The sequence below is a fragment of the Sphaerodactylus townsendi genome, linkage group LG16 (genome assembly GCF_021028975.2).
Source record: "Sphaerodactylus townsendi isolate TG3544 linkage group LG16, MPM_Stown_v2.3, whole genome shotgun sequence".
Taxonomy (NCBI): Eukaryota; Metazoa; Chordata; class Lepidosauria; order Squamata; family Sphaerodactylidae; genus Sphaerodactylus; species Sphaerodactylus townsendi.
This window is the reverse complement of record NC_059440.1, coordinates 25,466,541-25,492,602: the sequence shown is the minus strand read 5'-3', so window position 1 is coordinate 25,492,602 and position 26,062 is coordinate 25,466,541. Positions and strand designations below refer to the sequence as shown.

The window sequence follows — 26,062 nt, the reverse complement described above, 5'->3', positions numbered from 1 at the left end:
TTGGCCAGTCAATCAGCTGAACCTTTAACCAATTGAATCAGTAGATTAGAGCTTGTAGGTAAGCCACAGGTGAAAATGAGTGAATTTAAAACTACATTTTCCCCTTCTCACCCCTGTACACCACTATCCAATCAGCTTGCTGTTTAAAGAAAGTGATTGTTCCAAATAGGACATTTGAGCCAAAGCTGTTCATCACGGAACACTCAGTTCACCCCAGATGCAAACCCACAAAAGCCTTTTAACTAATACAACTTTGGGTTTCAGTTGCCCAGCCTTTTAACCTATTCAGCTGTGACTGCAATAAAATTTTATAGTCTCATTTGATGCTATAACCCTATTCTATTTAATTATGTACTGTATGCATTTTTTTTTTAAAAAAAACATCTGTACACCACTCTGGAATTTTTGAAACAGGGTCCAATAAACTCTCTGCAGATTATCAGAAACAAAATAGAAACAAACAAAACAACTCACGTTTTGTCCCCCAGCCAGCTCCCATGAATAGTTCCCATACTGGTAGATCATACAGCGTGACTGCTCCTTGAAATGTGTTGCAGAAAAGTTGCTCCACCAATCAAACATGTTGCCATCTTTGTCGAAATTCCTGCCTATTTGAGTTGGGTGAGTAAGAGAGAAATAAATAGGAGAAACCTCAGACTCTGGGAAACCTGTAGATAGTGTTAGCTTTAGGATCATAGAATCATAGAGTTGGAAGAGACCCCCAAGGGCCATCAAGTCCAATCCCCCTGCCATGCAGGAACATACAATCAAAGCTCTCCTAACAGATGGCCATCCAGCCTCTCTTTAAAAACCTCCAAAGAAGGAGACTCCACCAAATCCGAGGTAGTGCATCCCACTGTCAAACAGCCCTGACTGTCAGGAAGTTTTTCCTGATGTTTTGGTGGAATCTCTTTTCCTTCACCTTGAACCCATGACTCCTGGTCCTAGTCTCTGGAGCAGCAGAAAACAAGCTTGCTCCCTCACCAACACGACATCCCTTCAAATATCCCCTTATGTGGTACTACAGCTCAAGAATCAGGGTTGCTGTGTCAGGAGACTTACTGTCAACAACCTTGTCTTCCCACTGCTACTCAGATTGGTGGTGGTGGGGGGGGGGGGAATGTAAAAAAAAATCACCAGCCACACTCAGTGTGATATCACTTCCAGAGAAAATTTGGAAATGATATCACACCACTCTAGGAATCACTGAAAGTGCTGTGGTTTTACCGTAGAGATTCTCATGATTCATAGAGCAAAGTGATGCCACTTTCAGTTTTCACTGGAAGGGATGTCACATCACCGGTGCCTGTTCATGCTCTAGACTGATCCTGCATTGAGCAGGGGTTGGACTACATGGTCTGTATGTCTCCTTCCAACTCTATGATTCTTTGATCAGCTGTCAATCAAGGGGCCTTACACTGGTGACTGAAGGTGCTGAGCCCCATCTAGGGCTATGGGTGGAAACTGGGGAGATTGCAGCAGTAAATAAACCTCCTTGCTCCAATGGGCCAGAACAGGTCACATGGTATACCTAATCCCCTTTAATATTTCCATGTCAGGTTTGCAAAGGCATCATTCATCTTCTCAAACATAACCCTGTGTAAGATTTGATTTAAATGTGACCTGAACAGACACAAAGTTACCTGGGTGGCAGTGATATTACACCTTTTAACCTGCAAGGGCCAAATAAATTCTAGTGTATTTTTTTTTTTTGCTCTCTGGGGAAGGGTCCTGTTGCATATGCACCAGCTGCAATGTTGACATTCTCCATGTGAATGTTCAAGTTTACACAAGTTCTGGGACATTTGTACTAAAGGAGGGAGGGTTTCATTGAGGGGCGAACCATCCTCAAGAACAGGGGAGTTCTCCTGCGTAATGACTCATCTGCCACTCCTTACCATTGTCATCAAATCCGTGTATGATCTCATGACCTATTACCATTCCAATCCCACCGAAGTTGAGTGCCTGCGGTTGGTGCTTGCTGAAGAAAGGGGGCTGAAGGATCCCTGCAGGGAAAACTGCAAACATATAACAGAAAGAAAGATTGATATATCAATGTAACTGTAATTAAAAGGGTTTTTTTTTACAAAGCTAGCAATCTTGAAATTACTGGGGGTGATGAGATCTGTGCCTTCATGAAGGAGTTGATGGGTGGAGCTATGAGAATAAGGAAAAGCAGGCCTAGCAGAGTTCAGCAGAAAAACTGCGCTGCAGGCTGTAGGCTGCCTCCTTGCATGTAAATAGAGAAACGCAAGGAGACCCCACTATAAGCCCACTGTGCGATGAAGATCCATACACAATGGGCCCAGAACTCCAAAATTCACAGAGAAAGCATCTGGTGCACCCCTGTCTGAGCATTTTTCACAAGCTCAGCTCAGATAAAAGTGACTCAGCTTGAAAGAACAATACTTTCAAGCAACTGAATTAAAGCAGGGAAAGGGCGACAATTTAGCATCACTCCTGCAAGTTTTTTTTTTTAAAAAAAGAAGATGAATTTACCAATCTGGTTCCGGTTGGGGGAATAGAACGCATTGACCACGGCAGCACCTATCAGCCATCTACAAAACAAAGAGAGAAGCATTCACGTGTCAACTGAGAAGTAGTGTAATCTGACACTGGGATAGTGATTCAAATGGAAGAGGAAAGTGAAATAGATTGGAGTCCTTGATCTTTTTGATCCTGTAGGCACCTTTGAAATTTTGACACAGGGTGGTGGGCACCAGAGGCATATCTAGGAAAAATGTAGCCTGGTGCAAAATCTGAGTTTTCCACCCCCACCCCCGGTATGGCCATCTGCCCTGCCCCACCACGACCAAACAACATTTTTTTGCACCAGGTCTTAAAGTCAGTGTACGGACCCGGGGGAAGGAGGAGGGGCGTGGGGGGCAACACATGGACACCCAGTGTGACTAAATGGCCACAGTCCGGGGACATTTGACCCCATATGTTCCCCTGGGCGGTATGCCCCTAGTGGGCACAACTATAAAGCTGCGATTGCAGGAGAAAGAGCCACATATACAGAAGAAGAGGAGTAATTTTGAAAAAATACACTGGGAAAAAGGAATGACAACTGTGGTGCAACCAAAGTTATTTTAATCTGTACAGCCCAGTGGTGTAACGGGGGGGGGGCAAAATGGCACCCGGCCCTGCCCCTCCGCCCTGCACCCCTGCCCAATTGCAGCTACACGACTGGTACAGCCAATCAGATCTCCAGTGACCAATTGGAAGCATTGCAGGGGAAGAGCCCCATCTGACTCCAACCACTTTCTAAAAACAGTAGAATGTCACGGTGCCCACGAGCACCACGTTGCGGAACCCTGGTCTAGATGTCAAAGTGAGGTCCAGTGTAGTGAAGCTTGCAGTCCATTTGCCATCCAGATACTCACACATCTTGGTCGACTCTCTCTCTCAGCTTTCTCAAGCTTTTCTGGGCCCCAGTCTGGAGGTTGACCAGGATGTTTTCAAAGTACTCGTGTTCGCTGAAAGTCAGCTGGAAAGAAACAAACAGGTTGGGAAAATGGCGGATGGGGTGGGGGGGAATGGCAGCATCCTGTAATCGGCTTCAAACTTACATTTATATATTCCTGGTCCAGCTTTTCATTCTGATCTTCTAGAATATAATCTGGATAGCCTATTTGCTCTTTAATTGCATTGGCCTATGGGGAAAATGCAAGAGTTCTTCATTTCCTGTATGTTTCAAATTATTTAATAATGACATCCACAAGAGTTGACTGCTAAAATATTAAAATGAATAATTTTCAGATGTTTCTGAGAATTAAAATCAATTTAGTACCTGTAATAATTTGGGGGCACCATTTGAATCTTGTGTTTGGAGGAACAGCTGTACAAAAGTCCTATTTAAAACATATTGAGTAATCAATCTGCATTATACAATGTGTTCCACCAAGTTCAATTCAATCCTCGGAAATATTCCCAACATACTTAGAAATACTCCCGATAGCCCCTCGAATCATTTAGTGTGACTCAAACAATCTTTTTAACCAAATCAAACAAAAATGGGCCTTGTATATATGATACAAGGCCCATCTGTGTTTGGTTTGGCTAAAAAGAAAATTCGACCTTGCTGGAATCTCATAACTGATCATTGGTCTCGGGCCGGTTCATTTTCTCTGACCTTTTCTTTGGCTTTCATTTTCGATGTTTCATCCATCCACTGCAGTTCATCCAGCGTCTCAATGAACACTCTGCGGATTTTGTCAATGAGGTCTCGCACCTAGAATAAAGATAAATGGGAAGGTGTCATGTTTGTGCCACAGCCAATAATAAAATGGCAGGCTCCAAACGAAGATCAATTGGGTGCGGGTGATGCTAGCGAGATGCATCTAGGAGAGGCATGAAGTGTTTGTTCCAATGAGGTGGCTGGCACTGTGCTTGCAAAATATATCCAACATAGATAGATGGCGGTTCATGGTTTTCTATCACCCTCCAAGAAATAGGATCATGGGATTCTATTGATAATGGCAAGCTTAATTCTCAAGAGCTGGGCTCAATAAGGGAAAAGAACAGCTTTGTTCTATGCCCCAATTATATATTCCCAAGGTTACTTCCCGACTTTCCGCTGCAAGCAAGGGGAAAAGCAAAATATTCCATTTTATATATGGAGACATCAGCGTTGGCCCACATGCCTTGCTTCTAGAGAATCCCCAGTTCCACCTACTCGGAAAAGGATCTTAGGCAGTAGACAGTGCTGAGCTAGAAGGGTCACCGAATGGCCTTTTATGCACTTGCAGTCCACCTCACGTAAAGTGCACTTTCCCTTTGGGCTGGATTCTCAACTGTGCACTCATTTTAGCCTCCTTGAAAGTCATCACGCTCTCAGAAAGAAAGCAAATCAATAAATAAATCCAACCCCACTGCCTGGGGGGGGGGGGTAAAATCAGACCCTTCCCCCAAAAAGAATTTTTTTAAGTAAATGGGAAATATCTGGGCTACATGGGACAAAAGAGCTGGAGAATAAAGGCTGATTATGCACAAGGTGGGGGGTGAATGTTTGTTGCAGCAAGACTTCTTGTACAGACATATTTCTTTAAGCCCCACTTTCACTTTCAATTCTCTCTGCTGCAAGCAAGACCACTTGTAGCATGATTTTAATTTTGCTTCACTGCCAGAGTGGGCAGATTTGCCAGTGATCACAGCTTTGCCCCGGATATCTTCCCTCCGCCTACAGCCAGCCTTCCCACTCCCTCCCTCTGCCAACCACATCTTCACCTTTTCCATGTTGCCATCTCCTTCAAGCAAAAGAAAAGAAGCCCACTCATATGAGCTTAGCCAAAACACACCAACCTCTGCATTCTATTATATTGAGACAGGGGCGTAATGAGGCAGCCCTGGGCAAACTGTAGCCCTGGGCAAAACCTGAGTTGGATGCCCCCCCCCAATGGGCAGCCACTCCACCACGACCAAATTTCTTTTTGCACCAGGACTTTTGTACTGTAGGGGGTGCATTTTTTAGACATATCAGCACCACAAATGTCAGCACATCATCAGGAGACTGTCCTTATGCTACCCCTCAAGTTTGGAGAGCTCTGGTTCAATGAGTCCAAAGCTGGCGGACTCCCTAAGGTGGTGCCCCAACCTCATTGTTTCCAATGGGGAGCCACGAGATGGGGGCTACAGTTTTGAGGGTCCATATCTTTGGCCCCCCTGAACCAAAACTGCACTCCAAACTTGGGGGGTGCCAGTCATCTCCAGATGATACCCTGGAAATTCTGGAAATGATACATCCAAAAATGCACCCCCTGCAAGGAACATCCTAGAAATTTGCCCAAGAATCTTTGGTTCTGTACTGAGTTTTCTGCATTGCTCTCAATAGTTTCTAGAGCTGTGGGGGGCACATTTCTAAAGCAGCATTAGTCTCAAAACTTTCAGAACACCAGGAGACTGTCTCATCGATATATCCCCACATTTGGTGCAATTTGGTTCAGGGGGGCCAAAGATATGGACCCTCAAAACTGTAGCCCCCATCTCCTTTTAGCTCCCATTGGAAACAATGGGGGATAGGGGCACCCCCTTTGGGAGTCCATAACTTTGGACTCCCTGAACCAAACCTCACCAAACTTGGGAGGTAGCATAAGGACAGTCCCCTGATGATACGCTGACATTTTGGTGCCTAAAAACTGCGCCCCCTGCAGGCCAGAAATGGAAAACCACTAAAATACCCAAAACAAACCTAGCATTCTGATGCCCCCTATCAAGCAGATGCCCCGGGCAGCTTGCCCACTCTGCCTGAATGTAAGAGACACTAGTGTATTGAGATATCAACAGAGAGTGCTTGGAAATAACAAGCCTCTGTGCTCCCGCAACAGCAGCAGCAAGGGGAGAGGGGGAAGAAAATATCAGCTATGGAACAATGCCCCCTTCTTTAGCAGCGTGTGGTCGAGGGAACTGCTTTGCTCTTTTGTTTGGAGGGGGGAATTATTTTTAGAACAGTAAAATTGATAAAATTGATTAAAGACAAAGTCAGTCATATTGCCTATTGTAATAAAATTTGTGCCTTTAAGAACAAGTATACGTGACTTTAAGATCTGTCCCTAAGAATAAACTCATGGGGGGAGTTAAGAGAACCAGGCCAGGAGAATTCTCTGCAGAAAAACTGCACACCCAGGAGGGAGTGCCTCCTTTTGTGTAAACAAAGAAATGCGAGGAGAGCCCACTGGGAGCCCACTGTGCAGAGAAGAGTCCCAAAATAAGAGTTCCATGCATAATGGGCTAAAGAATAAGTAAGAAAAGTATACCATTCTTTTGCTCTTCCCAGCGAAAGTTTCCCTTACATAAAGTGCTCCGACTGCATTTTCCATGTTGGTGTTGACATAGCTCACGCAGTCACGCCACCGGGCATCTTCTACCATGGAAAATTCTATTAAAATGCCTTTGGAGGAAAATTGCCGTTTTGGCCTCACTTCTTTACTGGCTCATTTCTAGGACTCGGTTTCCAGGACACATTTTTTTTAATGAATCCAGTGAGGAATGTTACCTTCCTGTAGTTTACCCGGGCATCTTTGAAACGCCGGCTCAAGCCGCTAACTCTGTCAAGAACCAGTCGCCAAACCAAGTAGTTCTGGATAGTGCTGGGCATGAAGGCAGAGAAAAAAATTGGAAATTTAGAAAGGAAGTTGTATAACTTATTTCTATTAGGGGACATCGAACATTAGCAAACCCTCTGCTATCACAGAGTGAATATTCGATAGCCCAAAAATTACAACATCCTATGACTGGATAACTAAAACATTTACTAGGCAGTCTTTGTTTGCAGGGTGGTTTGTCATTCCTTCCCCAGTTCACTTCACTCCCAGCACTTCACTCCCAGCAAGATGGGTACTCGACGACCTTGGAAGGATGGAAGGTTGAGTCAACCTTGAGCTGGCTCAAATCAACATCTGTTGGGATTGAACTCAGGTCATGAGCAAAGCTTACCACTGTGCCACTAGGCACAGGCAGACATCACTGCTTAGAATGGCTCAATCAATGACCCATGTTGTTTTTGCTTCTCCCTTGTGTAAACTGGTCCCATGAACCTTTCATCGTTCTATTGTTCCCAGATTCCTATGCATTGTATTGCACTCATGTTTGACAGAGGATTCCCAAAATGCTACCTTAAGCTTGTCACACATAGGGGGATGAATCTTTACTATAGCTTTTTATTACCCCTGTAGCTGCAGCTCAGGCTTTGTACCACTGGGTCAACGTGGTGCCTTTCATGGGTTCTCTCTCCCCTACTTGGATCCCGAACCCTCTTGTGATCATTACCTGGCTGAATAGCTGGAGAGGATGGCTTTTAGTTCCTGGAGATATGGTACTCCATGCACAACTACCTCTTCATCAGAGTTGATCTCAATATTCACTGAAGACATGACCCCTTGGATGAAAAGTGTCCAATTAAACCCCTAGAAAAGAGAGACAAATACCAGCAAACCTTTATTCCGGGAAGCAGAGGCCTAGCAAGGGGGAAAAGCGCCCGGTGCACGGGAGTGTCCTCCGCCCCATTTTGCCCTGTTCCACCCCCATCTCGCCCCTGCCATACCCCCGGAATTCCCCCGCTACACCCCCACAAGGGCACACACCCGGTATGTCACACACACGCCGCCCCCTTGGAGCTATGCCTCTGCCGGGAAGACCTTGTGGAGACACCGTTTTCATTCAGGTACTGAAATTCCAAAAGAATAGGCACCTGGCAAAACTCTGGTGGGAGGGCATTCTATGGTGTAGGATCCACTGTAGAGAAGGCGCTCTGGGTCGCTACCCCTCATCTCCGAAGGGGGTGGGACAGCCAGGTGGGACTTTCCCTCTGATCTCAGAGCCAAGATAGGAATATATGGGCAGATGCACTGGGTATCCAGGCCCAAAGCCATATTTGGTACTTGCCCAGGATTTAAGATCCACTGGGAGCAAACTGCCCTTTCAAAGAGCATCTTGTGTTGGGGGAATTCTCCTTCTACCAGATCATAGCAGATCCACAAGATACAACCCAAGATCTTTTTTTTAGAAAAAACAAATTGCTGCTTCTGTAATATTCACAGTTGGAGCTAACACATTTATTTTTTAAAAAACAGAAATGCTAACTCCTTCAAACAGAGCTGTTCCAATGTACTGGTTTAATAGTTGCTACCTGTGTTTTTTATACATGGGGACAGGAAACTGTTGAGTTTTTGGGGAGGGAGCAATTGTTTTATTTTATTTATTTTGTTCTGGGCTGTGCTTCACTTGGGTATTTTACTTGGAAAGGCAGGAAAGTTGCTGAAAACAATAAAAGAATTGAATAGAGTATTTCACCAGAAGAGGCCCCCAAGTGAGGAGACTTGTGTTTGATCAGGCAATGGACAAGGCTACCTGCCCTGCACAATCTAATCCTACCAATGTCAATGAATATAACTATTAATGATAAATACAAAAATTGCTTGGAAGCTACACTGTCATAATTGAGGGGATGCCCCAGGGAATACATCCTTAAATTCTTACATTCAGCTCAAACCTTTCCTGTAGTTTGGCAATTGTCATTTTGTTGTAAAGCAAGGTTACGTCGTGCCTTTCTTCTACTGGAGCTGTAGCCTAGAAAAGAAAGGAAGGAGTTGCCACCAAACTTTGACAAACGTGAAAATCCAAAGATGAGTTAGAACTCCTTTTCTCTGAGGAGACATCTGAGAACTTTACAGGAAGACTCAACTTCACCCATGTCAACTTGACCAGGTTTTAAGATCCACTGGGAGCAAACTGCTCCTTCAAAGAGCATCTTGTGTCGGGGAATTCTCCTTCTGCCGAACCATAGCAGATCCACAAGATCCAACCCAAGATTTTTTAAATTGCTGTTTCAATCACAGTTTCTCAGAAGGGTTCTGAATATCCCTAATGAAAATGGACACTGATTTAAAGAGTCACAATTCTCTCAGAACTCTCTCAGCTTCACCTACCTCACAAGGTGACTGTTGTGGGGAAAGGAAGGGAAGACAATTGTAAGCCACTTTAAGACACCTTATGGTTGAGAAAAGTGGGGTATAAATCCAAAACTCTTCTCTCTTCTTCAATACCGTACCTTACACATTTTAGTGAGTCAATTCTAAACTTTCCTACCCTATTGAATTTCCCCCTGCCATTTATTAAATGAAGAAAGGCCACCCAGCCCAAAGATCTGACTTGCTGACCCATGCTTTCTTGAACATTTTTTTGTCTGTACGCCGCTTTGCATTCCCCCTTAGACCTTCCGCAATTGAAGTACTCACATTTGCAATATCAGTCTCAAATTCCAGCACTGTTTTCATTTCTTCTTCTACAAGCACATTGTCTTTGGAGATCTTCAGATCTTCTCTGATCATTTTGGCGATGGTGATCATGTACTGCAAGTAAGCTTCTCGAACCTAGAAAGCGGGCCAAAAGGGACCAGTCTAAATGTGCATCTGTATTTAGGGTCGCCATCTTCCTGGTGGGTCCACCATATTCACTGCAAGGGGCAGACGCACCAGCAGATATAGTATTAACCACTCAGCACCAATAGCTTTTAGGTCCCAAAGAACCAAACAATCCTTGAAGTGTTTAAAGTATTTAAATTGTAACCATCTTAATGAAATAACGTTTGAATCTTTCATTCTGTTTCTTTCACGGGTTTTGAAAAACTTCAACAATGAATACAGGGCATGTTCTTTTTTTTCACAATTTCAAATAAATGTAAAATAAATGCAATTCTGTAGTATGCTTGTCTTCAATACTTCTCATTGTCATATCAAGACAGAGCAGGAGAAAAGGAGAAACCTGATGAAGGAGCCATCCAAGGCAATATTTTTATAAGTTTAACATGCAGTTTGGAAATGGTGAAAAGACTCACTCTTTGGTAGTTGCCATCATTAAAGTAGTAATCTCTGGAAGGCATCCCTAGGCCAGGCTGGTCAATCTGAAGAAAAACAATCTAATTAGTGGAAAATTACCTTACAGGATCATCACTCTAGTTCCAAAAACACTCAGGCACCTCCAGAAAAAAAGGATAAGACCTCCCCTGCTCTTCTATTTAATGTTCTGGACATTCTCTCTGCTTTGAGTCCCTCTTCTCAATTCCAGCATAACTAGGAACATTTTTAAAAATTAGTTCCAAAACAGGAACATGAATAGATTTTATTTTTGTGCATTCGTCTGCATCTTTCCTCTGTTTCAATGACTACAAAAAAGCAACTCTGATGGGTCTAGCCAAAAGCCAGAAGTTTTTTTTAAAAATGGAACAACAGAGAGTTTGTAATACATTTGTCTCATTTTGGAAACAAGACGATGTAATTCACAAATTCCAAAATCAGAATAAGGAGAATTGTCGAAGCATCTGTACAAAAAGGGTTCCAGGTCATGCATCATTGATGAGAAAGAGGTTTATCCAGAATTGAAGGTCTTAGAAATGTCATTTGGTCTATTACTTAGAATAAGGTCTGATGCTACTGAATCTCTCTTGAATTCCAAAGTGGTGGGAAAGATTTGAAAAGCTTCCTGAATTATGTAGGGCGGGAAAGACCTAATGCTTAATCTTTGCACAAACACATAAATGCAACATCTATGCCAGTGGTGGCGAACCTATGGCATGCGTGCCAGAGGTGGCACTCAGAACCCTCTCTGTGGGCTCGCGCACACAGAGTTCGTCATGTGGGGGAGCATGCGGCGGGGGCATCCCCCACACACATCTAGGCTGGCCTGGACCACTGGGCACGACGTGCATGTACCGCTGCGAGCAGGTAGGACTTGACTGGGAGGGCTGGTGCCTATGCTTACTTCTTTACTTGGGAGTAAGCTCGGTTGCTGGCAATGGGACTTGTTTCTGAGTAAACCCTCCTAAGGTCGTGGTTCACCCGTTCAAAGTGTTGCACGGATGTTTCAAAGCAAAGCCACCAACTACTACCAAGCTGACTCCCGGGTAACGTGCACCTCAGAGCCAACCATTTTTTCTAAACTAAAACCTCAGTATTCAGGTTAAATTGCCATGTTGGCACTTTTCAATAAATAAGTGGGTTTTGGGTTGCAGTTTGGGCACTCGGCCTCAAGAAGGTTCACCATCACTGATCTATGCAAACCACAGAAGGTCTAGGGGATCACAGTTCCCCTTCCCTTTTAAACCTTGCTTACATAAATAATATTTCTGCTGGAATCCTGATCATCGTGCCATACGGACATGTCAATCAGGATTCGGCTGTTGAATCGGGAATTCAGCAAGGATAGCCTCTCTTCCAGGCTCCAGTTTGGCTCTGTGGAGAAAGGACAACATTAATAATTAAAAGAAACATTTGATTTCTGAAAGTGAACTAGATGTGGTAGTGAATTGGAACCGATCAGCTTCGATGACTTCCTGGCAAATAAACTGACTCCCTGATTTTACATTAAGAACACAAGAACATAAGAAAGAGCCTGCTGGATCAGACCAGAGTCCATCTAGTCCAGCTCTCTGCTACTCGCAGTGGCCCACCAGGTGCCTTTGGGAGCTCACATGCAGGATGCGAAAGCAATGGCCTTCTGCTGCTGCTGTTCCCGAGCACCTGGTCTGCTAAGGCATTTGCAACCTCAGATCAAGGAGGATCAAGATTGGTAGCCTTAGATCGACTTCTCCTCCATAAATCTGTCCAAGCCCTTTTTAAAGCTATCCAGGTGAGTGGCCATCACCACCTCCTGTGGCAGCAAATTCCAAACACCAATCACATGTTGCGTGAAGAAGTGTTTCCTTTTATTAGTCCTAATTCTTCCCCCCAGCATTTTTAATTATTTGAAGCCAATGTTGTGTGGTGGCTACAATGCTGGACTAAGACAGCTCAGTCCTAAGCGAAGTTACACTTTTTCTGAGATCTTTAGTACCTTTCGTGATATTCCAGTCTGTAGAAGCCACCGGCCAGCCTCCAGCCACACGCAAGACCTCTAGCAGAGGCAATGAATCACGTTGCTCTATAAAACCTACAGTCAAGGAAACAGAAGGGAAACATCAGCAGTGGAAAATCAGATAACAAGCAGGAGGCCATAACTTTGCTCGGAACTGTCTATGTATAAGTAAAGGTGTGTTATTGTCATGTATTTATTTATACATTTGTCTATCCCAGCACAGTAATATTTGATCTTTCAGGATCTCAGGAAGAGGAGAGGCTGCAGCGTTTGGGACTCTTTAGTTTGGAGAGGAGACGTCTGAGGGGGGATATGATTGAAGTCTATAAAATTATGCATGGGGTAGAAAATGTGGACAGAGAGAAATTTTTCTCTCTTTCTCACAATACTAGAACCAGGGGGCATTCATTGAAAATGCTGGGGGGAAGAATTAGGACTAATAAAAGGAAACACTTCTTCACGCAACGTGTGAGTGGTGTTTGGAATATGCTGCCACAGGAGGTGGTTATGGCCGCTAACCTGGATAGCTTTAAAAAGGGCTTGGATAGATTTATGGAGGAGAAGTCGATCTATGGCTACCAATCTTGATCCTCCTTGATCTCAGATTGCAAATGCCTTAGCAGACCAGGTGATCGGGAGCAGCAGCCGCAGAAGGCCATTGCTTTCACATCCTGCATGTGAGCTCCCAAAGGCATCTGGTGGGCCACTGCGAGTAGCAGAGTGCTGGACTAGATGGACTCTGGTCTGATCCAGCAGGCTAGTTCTTATGTTCTTACAGGAGAGAAAGGCGGGATATAAATCCAAACTCTTCTTCCTCTTCATGTGGAGGTGACAAAGGAGGCTCCCCTTTTGCCCCTCTCCTCTCAGGTATTCCCCAATTTTGGAGGTTAAAAACTCCTTTCCTAGCTATATCTTCAACAGCGACTGGATTTTGCATTAACGTTATGAGCAGCTTCACCCGCTGGTTCCCTCCTATCAAGAAACTGTTCAAACCAGAAGCGCGTGCATTGGGGTTTTTTTCTGGCTAGCTGGCAAGCTGACTGTGATCCCATGCTGGCACAAGGCAGCTGTTCCAGCCACAGATTCAGTGTCAGCTGCGGAAAATCTAAATAGAATCACTGTCTGGTGTTATGATAGATATTTAAATTGCTGCAGCAGTTCCCAGCTGAGCTGGATTTGCACGATGTGCAGCAGGAAGAATTGTCTACGGTAGGAATGGATCATTTGTGTTATTGGCCACATGTGGATCAGTAAGGAGTTGGGCTGTCTCTTCCAGTTAAACAGAGGAGAAAAGAAGATGATAGTTAGAAACAGAAAATGAAGATGAATCTGGTTTCTCTGTAAGTTTCCTCTTCCTCTTCCTCTTCCTCTTCCTCTTCCTCTTCCTCTTCCTCTTCCTCTTCCTCCCTCCCTCCCTCCCTCCCTTCCTTCCTTCCTTCCTTCCTTCCTTCCTTCCTTCCTTCCTTCCTTCCTTCCTTCCTTCCTTCCTTCCTTCCTTCCTTCCTTCCTTCCTCCCTCCCTCCCTCCCTCCCTCCCTCCCTCCCTCCCTTCCTTCCTTCCTTTCCTATACTGTCATTTTGCCTTCCTCCAGCTTCTCATTCATTTTTCATTCCTTCCCCTTCAAAAAAGATCCTTTGTGTGTACTTATGAATCGAAGTGTGCCAGTATAGTGTAAGAACTACACTGGCTGCTTGGTTGGGGGGTTGGGAATGGTCAAAAAAATAAACCAAGGATTTTTCAGAAAGACCTTCGTTTCAGTCAAGATGGAGACAGGGGAGGCAAAAAAGCAAATACAGAAGCAGAGACTTACTTTCATTCATACAGGATCGATATAGTGTTTTTGCCTTCCGAAAGGCTTCCCGATCTTCCGAGCCTGGTGTCTCAAGCACACCTGGGGGACACAAAGGTTGTCATGGATATAACAGCTTGCAACCAGAAGACAAGTATACGATGTGATGGAAACAAGAAGTGTTGTGGTTAGAGTGTTTGACCAGGGAGACAGATTCAAAACCAAGTTCTGCTGATCTTAGGCCTCTCTCCCAAATGTTTCTGCTGATTTTCAAAGGGGTCGTTCTTTGTGTGCAAAGGGACCACTGGATAGCTTGTTGGACCAAATACAAGCGAAGGCACACTTATTATTAGAGAGGCAGAATGGCGTAGTGGTCAAGAGTGGTAGACTCAAATCTGGAGAACTGGGTTGGATTCCCCTGCTCCTCTGCATGAGTGGCCAGATTTGTTTCTCCACTCCTCCACACGAAGCCTGCTGGGTGACTTTGGGCTAGTCACAGTTCTCTCAGAACTCTCTCAGCCCCAAGGTGTCTGTTGTGAGGAGAGGAAAGGAAAGGAGTTTGCAAGCCACTTTGACACTCCTTCAAGGTAAAGAAAGGCATGATATAAAAAACAACTCTTCTTCTAACACTTAAGAATTCTTAAACATACACACAGTCTGTAAAAATAACACCTAAAGCATATCCCCCAGGAAACTAAAATGTAAAAAAACAGCAACTCAGAATACTAGGAGCAGAGCCACCAGAGTTGTCAAGCATTTTTGCCTGCTAAATAAAAGTCATCGGGTGTATGTGTGGGTATATAGGAGAAAGAGACAGTGACTTAGATCAAGACCATTAGACAGGGAAGGATGGGGGAGAGTCCAATCTTTACTTTTGTGCCATTTTCTTAACCAAAAATGGTCTTTGGAATTACTATTTGTCCCAAATTCTGCACAGAGTTACAGAATTTACCCTAATGAGAAATTGTTTGAAGTTAGACAAATGGAACATAGAAGAGTTTGGATTTATATCCCCCCCTTCTCTCCTGTAAGGAGACTCAAAGGGGCTTACAATATCCTTTCCCTCCCCCCCCCCCAACAAACACCCTGTGAGGTGGGTGGGGCTGAGAGAGCTCTGAAGAACTGTAACTAGCCCAAGGTCACCCAGCTGGAATGCATTGGAGTGCACAAGTTAATCTGGTTCATCAGATAAGCCTCCACAGCTCAAGTGGCAGAGCAGGGAATCAAACCCAGTTCGCCAAATTGAGTACACCTGCCCTTAAACACACAAACTTTTCCTTCTTTACACTATGGTTTAGATCTGAAGATATGCCCCTCATGGCTACCATTTTAAATGACAGAAGTCGGGAGTTGTGGAATTCCCAATGTTTGGTGCAGTTTAGTCCTGAGTCTTGACAAAAGGCATTATGTCTTAGGCATTTAAAAGAGAAAATGTGAGGAAAACAGACTCTCACCTTTGAGAATAATCTCCAGCTCATCCCTCAAGATGTCAAAAATGCTGTATCTAGAGCTTGTTTCTGGGATCACGTGCCGATTCAGCCACCCTCCACAGGCGTACTGGTAGAAATTCTGGCATGGCTCTGCCGTAGGGTCCATATTCTGAATTATCCTGGCAGCTGTGAAGTGAACATGAAAACACAAAGTATCCTTGGTGTACCCTACATAACTTACACACCTGTGCGTGGAAAGTTTCAAGGTCTTTCAGAAGTTCACAGAAATCTCCCTCACAAGAGTCTGCCTTCTTGGATCTTGTGTAGGAGTTGAACAAGAAGAAGAAGAAGAAGAAGAAGAAGAAGGAGGAGGAGGAGGAGGAGGAGGAGGAGGAGGAGGAAAAGGAGAAGGAGGAGAAGGAGAGGAGGAGGAGGAGTTTGGATTTATATCCACCTTTTCTCTCCTGTAAGGAGACTCAAAGGGGCTTACAATCTCCTTTCCCTCCCCCCCTTCCACAACAAACACCCTGTGAGGTGGGTGGGGCTGAGAGAGCTATGACTAGCCCAAGGTCACCCAACTGACATGTGTTGGAGTGCACAAGCTAATCTGGTTCACCAGATAAGCTTCCACTGCTCAAGTGGCAGAGCGGAGAATCAAACCCAGTTCTCCAGATTAGATTGCACCTGCTTTTAACCACAAGAAGGTGCGGGCTATTTTGCAAGGTAGATATGGCCATGGGTGATGTTTTCTGTCCTTGTGGATGATGCTAAACCTATGCAGAGAATGGCACCACACCTTGGCACTGCTCTGTCTAGGCACCTCAAGTGTTGGCAGGATGGGTATAAACACTGTTGTCTTAAAAAACAGAGACCTTCCACCCACCATGGTTTGTTCCAATAACACTCTGGACATTTCATGCCTTCCCTGCAAACATGACTAGCACTGTGCACCAAGGGAGGGGAACTGCACCATTTGCTATTAGCTTTCTGTTTGCAAGGTGGGAAGGTTAAGTGAAGGAATAGTTTGTTTGCATTGCAAAAACAAAGCCGAATAGCCCCACAAACCTACCCACCTCTTAATGTGCATCGTTACCCAAAACATGTATAAACTGCGCTCTCTATAAACATTTAATCTGACCATAACACTTTCCATGTGTATTTTTCCATTCATGTTTCCCCTGAGAGAAGCCATAATAGACAATACCCCCAGTCATTGTTTGTATCTTTAAGGCCTGGTTTAAGTACAAGCAATCAGGAGTAGGAATTCTTCCTAATTATTTGGCTCATCAGAGGTTGGACAGTTCTATTCTGGATGTGCTCACACTTATCTTCATTTCTAAACAAGCTTTCTGTACTCTGGTATTTGTTGTTCATAGAAGTTTTCACTGGAATGCATGGTATTCTCAAAAGCCAACTCTAAAAACTCTCTCAAGGAATAGCCCAGATTCTTGGAAGAGTCAGCTGTCAAGTTTAAGTGAGCAACTGTTATCTATCCAAATACACTTTTCAGACCTTGGGATAGCTGTCATATTTAGAGCAATTTATAGGTCCACCCCACAAGAACTGAATGCATTAAAACACGGTAACGGGTCCTAGGAACATGAGGTCCAGTTCACCTTACAAATTTGTCTACACTCTGCCTTTAGTCTCTGCATGAAAGGTAGGCTTCAAATGAAGTAAGTAAACAAATAACAGCTATTGACAAGAAATATATGCCTAAATGCCCTGGTACCTATTAATTCCCTTGATCAAAAGTGTCAACCTTAAAGAGCTTCTGTTGTTTATGTTTTTACATTTGTATTTTCTACTGGGGTTTTTTTATGTTACTACATTTATATGTTGTTATATAATATGCTATGACGTCTACTATGGATAATGCTGTTTTTTAAAATGTTAAATATTTATATTAACAGATTCCTTGTAAATAGGGGATGGCTCGGAGCACTACATATTACCTGCTGTGACACATCCCGAAGTAGTACATATGTTCCCAGGGCTGGCAGCATAGCGCATATCTGTGGAAATAAGAATGATTCATGAAAGACCCCTGTTAGAGATGGTGCCAAATTTTTGTGGGAGTGGGGAAACAAGGATACTAGAAGCCGTCGCTCATGCAGAATCAAATCCGGTTCTCCAGATTAAAGTTGACTACTCATAACCACTACTCCACATGGGACGAGTGGAATGGTGGGTTAGGAATGATATTGGCCCTTTTCGCACATGCAGAATAATGCACTTTCAATCCGCTTTCAATGTACTTTGCAGCTGGATTTTACTGTGCAGAATAGCAAAATCCACGTGCAAACGATTGTGAAAGTGGATTGAAAGTGGATTATTCTGCATGTGCGGAAGGGGCCATTGACAAGAAGGATATTGACAAGCTGGAACGTGTCCAGAGGAGGGCAACCAAAATGGCCAAAGATCTGGAATCCATGCCCTATGAGGAGAGACTTAGGGAGCTGGGGATGTTTAGTCTGGAGAAGCAAAGGTTAAGGGGGGGGGGACATGATAGCTATGTTTAAATATTTGAAGGGATGTCATGTTGAACATGTTGAAAAAGTCATGTTTTCTGCTGTCTCAGAGACTAGGACACAAAGTACGGATTCAAGGTGCAGGAAAAGAGATTCCACCTAAACATTAGGAATAACTTTCTGTCAGGGCTGTTTGACAGTGGAATTCACTGCCTCGGAGTATGGTGGAGTCTCCTTCTTTGGCGGGTTTTAAACAGAGGCTGGATGAACATATGTCGGGAGTGCTTTGATTGTGTGTTCCTGCATGGCAAGGGGTTGGACTTGGTGGCCCTTGTGGTCTCTTTCCACTCTATAAGAAAAAATTGGAAAACCATTCATCCCTAGTTACAACTTGGTAGAGTCCCAAGTACATTACAGGAAAGAAATAGCACAGCTAATGGGAAGTATTTGCTGCTGGGACAACTTCGAGGGATAGCACGCTCACCAGAAGGGTACTGGGCTCTTCCCTTGGTCTCTGGAGAGGTCTTCAAAAACAAGCCATGAGGTGTGGCTGTTCTTCACACCACTGAGCATACCGCAGAACTATCTGAGCTCTCGTTTCATTTAGAAAACCTCCCTGTCTCTCTTCCTCAAGTGACCAAGTTGTTCCACCTTTCACAATCTTCCCCTTGTTTACTTACGAATAAACTGGTATGTTTTTACACTTTTCAAAACACATCCATTTGGCAAAGGGATAGAATTGGCTGCTAGAAATGGAAAAAATGATTCGATGATGTCTCCGTCGTGTAGGGTTGGAGGAGACAATCATCACTTCTTTGAAGACTTCATGGCACATCATCATGAAATAAACACAGTTATGTAAACAGCAACCAACACCTTGGAGATAACTTCCAAGTTGTGTCAGGATCCCTTGTTAATCATTGCCTCCCATTAAAGTCAGTCATGGGGATCCTTCTGGAAATCAACACACCACACAACAAAAGGTTTAGATTGAGACCTGGCTTGTTGGGTATCCACCTGCCTGTTCAAAGTCAGTTTTAGGATTTTAGAGGCTGCTTCAGGAAAGTACGGACAGCAAGGGCGTACCACCCAGGGGAACATATGGGATCAAACGTTCCCGGGCTGTGGCCATTTAGTCACATGGGGGGGGGGCAGAAAATCACTGCTGAGGTCCATACACTGACTTCAAGAACTGGTGAAAAAAAATTATTTGGTCGTGGTGGGGGAGGACGACTCCCCATACGAGGGCGGGGAGGGCGGAAAACTCAGATTTTGCACCAGGCCGCATTTTCCCTAGATACGCCTCTAATGAACAGTGACCCCCTTTAATATGTAAGAGATGGGATATGCAAGAATTCTCTCATGCCTTTCTTGGGTCCTCTGCACAAAGTAAGAACAATATACTGCAGGGAAGGTATAGCAGAGTAATAGAAGAAGTAGGTTTTTCCTCTACCTTTAGGAGATTTACAACATGGGTGCTGTGTGGTTTCCGGGCTGTATGGATCCTCTGAAGATGCCAGCCACAGATGCAGGCGAAACGTCAGGAGAGAATGCTGCTAGAACACGGCCATACAGCCCGGAAACCACACAGCACCCAAGTGATTCTGGCTGTGAAAGCCTTCGACAATACAGATTTACAACAGTTTATAATCCCATTCCCTTCCCGCCCCACAACAGGCGCCTTGTGAGGTAGATGGGGCTGAGAGAGTTCAGAAAAAGTTGTGATTGGTCCAAGTTCACCCAGCAGCCTCTTTTCTAAAGGCCAAGAGTAAACATCATGCCCCCTCCACGGCACACGTTGCACACTGGGCTCGCCATCTCTCCCTTTTCCAGATGGTTCCAGAAGGCTTTGCACTGAAGAACTTTGCTCCTCCCCTTTCTCCTCCCCTTCTGGCAATAAGAATGTGAAGAAGTGCCCACAGCAGGGTGGGGGAGAGAGAACGAGAGCAACTATCAAGTGGGAAAATCAGAAGCCATGAAATAAGAGAACTGTTTCCAGGGACTAGCTGGAGATGTTATCTTCCAGAATTGTTTTCTCAAAATTGGTTGGAGGCGCTTAGCGACACCAGACTGCTTTGTGAACTCTCTCTCTCTCTCTCCCTTTCTCACTTTGCTGACAACAGAAGGCACATAATTAATCGTATTCCCCACACTTGATTGCCAAAGGTGCTGCATATTTATCAGTGGAGATTCCATCAAGAATCTATAGACATGTGGAGGGGTATGCAGCCTGCCGAAGCAGAGGATTTCACAGTTTTACATTAAAATCCAGCTGTTCTCTTTTGACAGTCCCTATACCCTCTAACATCTATGTAGTACCATCTCCCTAAATCTTTGCTCCCGGGGCGTACCACGCAGGGGGACATATGGGGTCAAATGTCCCCAGGTTGCAGCCATTTAGCCATGTGGGGAGCAGAAAATCACACCCACTCCCCTCCTCCTTCCCCCAGGGTTCGTACACTGACTTCAAGAACTGGTGCAAGAACTGGCGGCTACCCATACACGTGTGTGTGTGTGTGTGTGTGTGTGTGTGTGTGTGTGTGTGTGTGTGTGTGTGTGTGTGTGTGTGTGTGTGTGTGTGTGTGTGTGTGTGTGTGTGTGTGTGTGTGTGTGTGTGTAAAACTCAGATTTTGCACTGGGCTGCATTTTCCCTAGATACGCCTCTGCCTTGCTCACCATCTCTCTTGTGAAGCCTATTTCCCTAATCCTCTCCTTGGGAGCAGCAGTGGCGTAAGAGGTTAAGAGCTCGTGTATCTAATCTGGAGGAACCAGATTTGATTCCCCGCTCTGCCGCCTGAGCTGAGGAGGCTTATCTGGGGGATTCAGATTAGCCTGTACACTCCCACACACGCCAGCTGGGTGACCTTGGGCTAGTCACAGCTTCTCAGAGCTCTCTCAGCCCCACCTACCTCACAGGTTGTTTGTTGTGAGGGGGGAAGGGCAAGGAGATTGTAAGCCCCTTTGAGTCTCCAACAGGAGAGAAAGGGGGGATAGAAATCCAAACTACTCCTCCTCCTCCTCCTCCTCCTCCTCTTCTTCTTCTTCTTCTTCTTCTTCTTCTTCTTCTTCTTCTTCTTCTTCTTCTTCTTCTTCTTCTTCTTCTTCTTCTTCTTCTTCTTCCCGCAGCACCTATATAGCACAACCTCTTCTTTCAAACTCCAACTCAAAAAAAACCATAGTTTCCATGAAGACCTCTCCATGTATGGCCTCATATGGTCACTTCACAGCATCTTCTATATGGTTGGCTTTCCACAGTGATAACCCACTGATACTATATATCCCCAAGTTTCACCACGCTGAGGCAAATTTTGCAATTTTGCAAGCATCTTAGCCTTGGGACCAAAAACTTGAACCAGTGGGATGTAGTTGTTAAGAGTGGTGGTTTCTAATCTGGAGATCCGGGTTTGATTCTCCATTCCCCACATGAGCAGTGGCCTCTAATCTGGTGAACTGGATTTGTATCCCTGCTCCTACACATGAAGCCTTCTGGGTGACTGTGGGCTAGTTACAGTTCTCTCAGAACTCTCTCAGCCCCACCTACCTCACAAAGTGTCTATTGTGGGGAGAGGAAGGGAAAGGAGTTTGTATGATGCCTTCAGTCTTCTTAAAGGAGAGAAAGGCAGGGTATAAATCCAAACTCTTTTTCCCAAACTCTTCAACTTGAGAAACTCTGCGTCATCTCAGCCTCTGACAAACTCTCCTTATCAAGCTGTCCCACCAAACTATTTTTCTTGGAAGCTGATTTCGGGTTAGTGCTACAACATGATGAAGAACAGTTGAATGTACTGGGGCTTGCTCATTGGAGGTGTGAAAATCACTGGACCTCAGTGTCACGGGGATATTTTTACCCACATCACCATGGGGAACAGATATAAATATGAGCAAAGTTGCTGCAAAGTGTTACTGAATGTAAGGCCTCTAGAGGATTATGTTAACTCTGATGACATTGTGTGTGTGTGTGTGTGCTTGTGTATATATTTCCAATGGGTGACATTTGTTTTCTCGTTTGAATTTGGGTATACATTTTCCCATGATCTGTTATTTTTAGTTTTTCCATCAGAAATGTCCCTTCTCCAAAGCCTGTTTGCACAACCTTTGCACTGGAATAACCCCCAATACAACTGCAACTGGATCAGCATGAACATTTCAAGCTGAAATGGGAAGGGCAGCATGAATGTAAACCAAGCGACAGGCAAGCAACCTCTGTAAGAAGTGAAACATAAAACCGATCATGGCTGATATTTTTCTGACCTAAAAGGAAACAATCTTGGGCAGAGGCGTATCTGAGGAAAACGTAGCCCAGTGCAAAATCTGAGTTTTCCACCCCCCCGCCCCATATGGGTGACCGCCCTCCCTGACCACGACCAAACAACCTTTTTTTGCACCAGGTCTTAAAGTCAGTATATGGACCCGGGAGGAAAGAAGAGGGCTGTGTGGGGCGATTTTCCACCCCCCACATGACTAAATTGCTGCAGCCCGGGGACATTTGATCCCATATTTTCCCCTGGGACATATTCTTGGGTTCTCCTGTTCTTGGGTGCAAAGTGGAAAAGATCTGGATTGCTCATTGTTGTTGACCCACCCAGTTTGACCCATTGAGAAGCCCCCGGCAGGCAAAATCTTGGGCAAACTGAAGCTTTAATGGCATGAAAGTCACGGATGTCACCGAGGGTGCTATTTAATTAAGCACTGTCTCTTCAATATCTCATTGGCACCTTCCAAAGAGCTTTTAAAGGTAGAATAAATACAACGCCTCTCCCCACCACCTCCACTCAAGCGTCTGCACGCTTTCTGCGTGGGTGTTACTTTAAAAACTCTCCCTTCTAATGAAAGGCTGCATTTGAGTTTCTGGGGGGAGAAAAACACCAAATTACACAGTTCACAGGCACACAAACCGCACTGCTTTGTAAGATTTCATGGTTCCCCCCTCGCAACAAAAACAAAAACCAGTTCCCTTCTGCCTTCAGCCAGAATGATTCAAACTGATGATTGCAAATGAAATCTTCCATAGATCCTGGCTTTGCCAAGCAGCTTGTCTAAGAGATAAGCACAATTAAGCTTTCCAGTGTCCGGTTGGGGGGGGGGGGCGGGAACAATCAAATTAACATATGAGGCAGCCTTATGTCGTATCTCAGACAATCAATCCATCCAGCTCTGGATTGTCTTCTGTTATTGGCAGCCACTCTCCCGAGTATCGAGGTACAGAAGGGTCTTTCTGAAAACCAGCTCTCGCAAAACCTTTAAATATAGATTCCATGGACTGGACCCAAGATCCTCGACATGCCAAACAAGTACCCTACCTTTGATTCTGGATGAACCTCAGCAGAGGCGTATCTAGGGAAAATGTACCCATGTGCATAATTGGAGTTTTCCCCCCAGATGGGTGGCCACCTCCCTCACCACAACCAAACAAATTTTATTGCACTTATCTTAAAGTCAGGAGGAGGAGGGATGACAAAATGGCCCCAGCCTGGGGACATTTAACCCCATATGTCCCCCTAAGAGGTATGCCCCTGATCTTCAGTAGTTTTTCCTTTATTTTCCCCACTCCAAGATGTTTCTCAACACACCTTCTAAAATTCTGACATGGTCAAAACCTCTTTCTCAGTGCCAGGAATTTCCAGCGGGAGCCAGGATTTGAAACTGAAAGACCCTTCTCAAACTTAACTGAAGACCTCGGATCTCAGCCTGCTTTTATTTGCCGAAAACTTGGGCTATTCGACTGGAAAAGCATCAACCGTACTCCAAACAGCCTTTGTGAGTCTCCGATAGACCATGTGAGAAGTCAAGACAGTGCCCATGATGACTCAGGGGTTCTTTCCCTCATTTCTAAACTCCTCTCGTGTCAAGATGTACTTCTTGAGTTTGAAAATACACAGGCGGTTAAGGTAAATGGAGGTGCCTTAAAAAACAACAACCCCAAAGCCTTGCATAAATGATTCTATAAGTAGATTCAGAAATGAGTTTACTGGGAAAGGGAACACCATGTGCTTTGCATTTTGTCTCAGATTCCATTCCTGGCACCTCAAGGTAAAGAGTCTCTGATAGCACAGGTTAGGAAAGCCCTTCCCCTTGTTCAGGTGCTGTAGAGGCACTGAGACTCAGACAGACAATGAGATCAAGAGGACCTGTAGTGTGATTAGGCATACAGCTGCTCATAATTTGATGACTGCCTAGCCTTTTCTTTCCCCTTGCACTACAGAGGGCAACCCTTAGCCTGCATCTCTGGGAGGAGGAAACCCCGGAAGGTCCCAGGAGTCCTCTTACCTCTGCTGCTGGAATGCAAGATTAGAAGCACCACCACGGCACAAGTCATGAGGATCAAAAGCACGGTCAGGCCGATCGTGACAAAGTTCCAGGACTTCTGTCCAGGTCTGGTTGATTTCTCCACAATATCCATTTGGCTTTCTGATTTCCCCATGATGGTTACTCTAAAGAAGAAGGGGACATCGCCATTAGGACCAAGCGTCGGCTTCGCAAGCGGCCAGGAGCGCGTTAGATCCAAGGACCATCTGAAGAACCCAAGCAAGGAAGCGGGTATGGCATCAGTTCGAAGGCAGGAGCCAACCCAGAAAGGAAAGGGAGAGAGGAGAGAGAAAAGAGAACAAAATCACTGATCAATAATTACATATATTTATCCATTTGGTTGTCCACAGATTTCCCAGCCTCATTCTCCATCTTCAGTTCCTGCTAAGTCTGTCCAAAGACAGACCTCTTGTATTTGAAAGGAGAACCTTCACCCCACCGAAGAAAGTCCTTCTCTCCTTCACCGAAGAGTCTTCCCCACAACGCAGGTGTCTTATCTCCAAGGAGGAGATCTGAAGAGTTCCATCAGCTGATACTAAAAGGTGGTGGATCCAAACAAGGTCCCACCAGAGACTGGACTAGCAAGAAACACGGGAGCCTGCCAGCATGCTGGTGCTGCAGAGGTGCTGCCAGCCCGCCAGTACGTTGGGTCTTCCAGTCTCCAGACCCTTTGCCTTCCCAAGTCCATGCCAAAACTTCTCAGCTCAGCCTTGTGCCGTCGCTTCCTTCCAGCAAATGAGTCCGAGGAGAAGGAGGAGGAGGGAAGGAGGAGGATTTTTGTAATCGCACGGCACTTAAACAGCAAGTGGCGGAAGAAAGAAACAGCGTCTGCGGCAGGCTCTTTTAACTTCTTTCTCAGTTGCCTAGAGGGATGCTCTTTCTCTGTTCTGCTGAGCCTGATCAAATTGTTCTTTCGATCACACTGCTGTGGTAGGTGGCTGTAGCCCTAAAATATCCCCATCCATGCCATTAGGATTTTTAAAAACCCACAGCTATTGCACCTTTTAGATCAGGTACTGAAACATGCACCACTTCTCATTCATTCTCCCCAGAAATACTGAAGTAGGAAGTTGGCTGAAATGGTGACAAGGTAGATCCTTAATATAGTGTGGGTTAAAATGTGTAGTAGCAACAGCCACTGTGGTGTAGGTAAAGTGTCAGAAGAGTATCTGGGAGACCCAGACTTGAATCCTGAGTGCCAGCGTGGTGTAGCGGCGAAGAGCGGTGGACACTAATCTGGTGAACCAGGGTTGTTTCCCCGCTCCTCCACATGAAGCCTGCTGGGTGACCTCGGGCTAGACACAGTTTTCTCAGAACTCTCTCAGCCCCACCTACCTTACTAGGTGTCTGTTGTGGTGAGAGGAAGGGAAGGAGTTCGTAAGCTGCTTTGAGACTCCTTACAGGAGAGACAAGGGGGGTATAAATTTGAATTCTCTTCTTCTACTTCCTCCTTACTTATGCCATGGAAGCTCACTGAGAGACCTTGGGTCAGTCACACTCTTTCAGCCTAACTTACTTCACAGGGTTGTCGTGAGGATAAGATGGAGGAGAGGAGAATGCTTAGGGGATCCATTGGGGAGAAAAGTGGGGTATAAATGAAATAAACAAATAAACATCTGTAACATAGGAGTGGTGGCCTAGTCAAGAAGGTCACACATAGCATCCAAATTCTCTTCAGGAGTTCCTCTACCTGAGCTTCTTGAAATAACCGAAGAACA

At 45.0% G+C, this 26,062-nt stretch overlaps 1 protein-coding gene across 1 annotated transcript in view; it reads right to left on the bottom strand.

Moving 5' to 3' along the window:
* Positions 1-25,240, bottom strand: part of MMEL1 (membrane metalloendopeptidase like 1) — a 32,166-nt gene extending 6,926 nt beyond the window's left edge. Inside the window, exons 1-19 of the mRNA XM_048519568.1 lie at positions 24,667-25,240; positions 24,306-24,469; positions 17,523-17,582; positions 15,592-15,753; positions 14,159-14,239; positions 12,328-12,423; positions 11,608-11,726; positions 10,334-10,399; positions 9,735-9,869; positions 8,977-9,066; positions 7,768-7,904; positions 6,982-7,088; positions 6,756-6,871; positions 4,136-4,234; positions 3,573-3,656; positions 3,387-3,490; positions 2,500-2,558; positions 1,899-2,018; positions 475-608 (exon numbers count right to left, since the gene is read on the bottom strand). Coding sequence (XP_048375525.1) covers positions 475-608; positions 1,899-2,018; positions 2,500-2,558; positions 3,387-3,490; positions 3,573-3,656; positions 4,136-4,234; positions 6,756-6,871; positions 6,982-7,088; positions 7,768-7,904; positions 8,977-9,066; positions 9,735-9,869; positions 10,334-10,399; positions 11,608-11,726; positions 12,328-12,423; positions 14,159-14,239; positions 15,592-15,753; positions 17,523-17,582; positions 24,306-24,469; positions 24,667-24,716 — 1,983 coding nt within the window. The 5' untranslated portion in view covers positions 24,717-25,240. The remainder of the gene's footprint in view (positions 1-474; positions 609-1,898; positions 2,019-2,499; positions 2,559-3,386; positions 3,491-3,572; positions 3,657-4,135; positions 4,235-6,755; positions 6,872-6,981; positions 7,089-7,767; positions 7,905-8,976; positions 9,067-9,734; positions 9,870-10,333; positions 10,400-11,607; positions 11,727-12,327; positions 12,424-14,158; positions 14,240-15,591; positions 15,754-17,522; positions 17,583-24,305; positions 24,470-24,666) is intronic.
* Positions 25,241-26,062: the final 822 nt, after the last annotated feature.